This window comes from Lagopus leucura, unplaced genomic scaffold, assembly GCF_019238085.1.
Source record: "Lagopus leucura isolate 7727_CA_CO unplaced genomic scaffold, USGS_WTPT01 32440-0_obj-0_obj, whole genome shotgun sequence".
NCBI lineage: Eukaryota > Metazoa > Chordata > Aves > Galliformes > Phasianidae > Lagopus > Lagopus leucura.
The window spans coordinates 1-1,375 of NW_024966183.1; the positions used below are offsets into that span (position 1 = coordinate 1).

A 1,375-nucleotide genomic window follows, 5' to 3' on the forward strand; every position below is an offset into this window, starting at 1 on the left:
AGGGGGGCAGGGGGATGGGGGATGTGGGGGGAGGGATGTGGGGAGAGGGGAGGGGGTGTGGGGATGGGGACGTGGAGAGGGGGATGTGGGGAGAGGGATGGGGATGAGAGGGGATGCGGGGATGGAGATATGGGGATGGGGATGTGGGGATGTGGGGCAGGGGGCACTGGGACATAGGGATGGGAAGGTGGGGATGGTAATGGGGACAAGGGAACGGGGACACAAAGAGGCAGGAGAACATGAAGATGGCAGCGGGGGGAGGCAATGGGGATGGGAAGGTGGGGAGGTGGGAATGGGGAGGTGGGAATGGGGCTGGCCATGGGGACGGCCGTGGGGATGGTGATGAGGACATGGGGCTGGGTCCAGCCATGGGGACAGGAGTGGGGACACGGGGCTGGGTCCGGCCATGGGGCAGCAGTGGGGACACGGGGCTGGGGATCCCCGCAGAGACGTACCAGATCGGGCAGCAGACGCGGGCACACGAGGGCAGCGTCTTCGCTCTGTGCCGCCGCCGCGACGGAACGGTGCTGAGCGGCGGGGGGAAGGACAGGAGGCTGCTGAGCTGGAGCCCGGATCTGACCCTCCTGCAGGAGGCCGAAGTAAAGACCCCCATCGCCCCCCCCCCGCCGCCCCCCACCCCCCCTTTCCGCAATAATCCCCGTTGGATTTTAAGGAAGGGGGGGGGATGTAAAACAGATCCCCGAACGCTTCGGGGCGGTGCGGACCATCGCCGAGGGAGCCGGGGACGAACTGCTGGTGGGGACGACGCGCAACGCGCTGCTGCGGGGGACGCTGGGGGGGGGCTCCTGCGCCCCCGTGCGGGGGGGGGGCGGGGGGGGGGGGGTAAAGGGGCGCCGAGGGGGCGATCTGTGGGGTGACGGCGCCGTTGCGTCCGTCCGTAGGGTCACACGGATGAGGTTTGGGGTTTGGCCACTCACCCCACGCGCTGCCTCTTCCTCACCTGCGGCCACGACCGGCAGCTCTGCCTGTGGGACGGGCAGGAGCACGCGCTGGAGTGGAGCCTGGCCCTGGAGGTATGGGGTGAGGGTCCTGGGGGGGGGGGCCCCGGGGGTTCTGAACCCGGAATCCTGACCCCCCCCCCATCCCCCTCCCCCCCCCCCGCACACGCAGGACACCGGGCTGTGCGCTGATTTCCACCCCGGGGGGCAGGTGGTGGTCGTGGGGCTGCTGACAGGGAGGTGAGTGATGGGGAGGGGGATGTGGGGGGGCAGAAGGACAGGCTGTGCCCCCATCTCCCCCCCCAGCACCCATAGGACCCCCAACCCCCCCACCCGGCCACATAGGACCTCCCTATCCCCCACCCATCACCCATAAGACCCCCAGTTCCCTCCTCATAACCCATAGGACTCCCCCC

At 69.5% G+C, this 1,375-nt stretch overlaps 1 protein-coding gene across 1 annotated transcript; it reads left to right on the top strand.

Annotated features, from left to right (window-relative positions):
* Positions 1–353: 353 nt before the first annotated feature.
* LOC122192458 (echinoderm microtubule-associated protein-like 3) lies at positions 354–1,209 on the top strand. Its single transcript, XM_042893006.1, has 4 exons — positions 354–599; positions 697–756; positions 903–1,034; positions 1,132–1,209. The coding sequence occupies exons 1-4, from the start codon at positions 369–371 to the stop codon at positions 1,201–1,203; spliced, it is 495 nt and encodes a 164-aa protein (XP_042748940.1). The 5' UTR covers positions 354–368; the 3' UTR covers positions 1,204–1,209.
* The last annotated feature ends 166 nt before the right edge of the window (positions 1,210–1,375 follow it).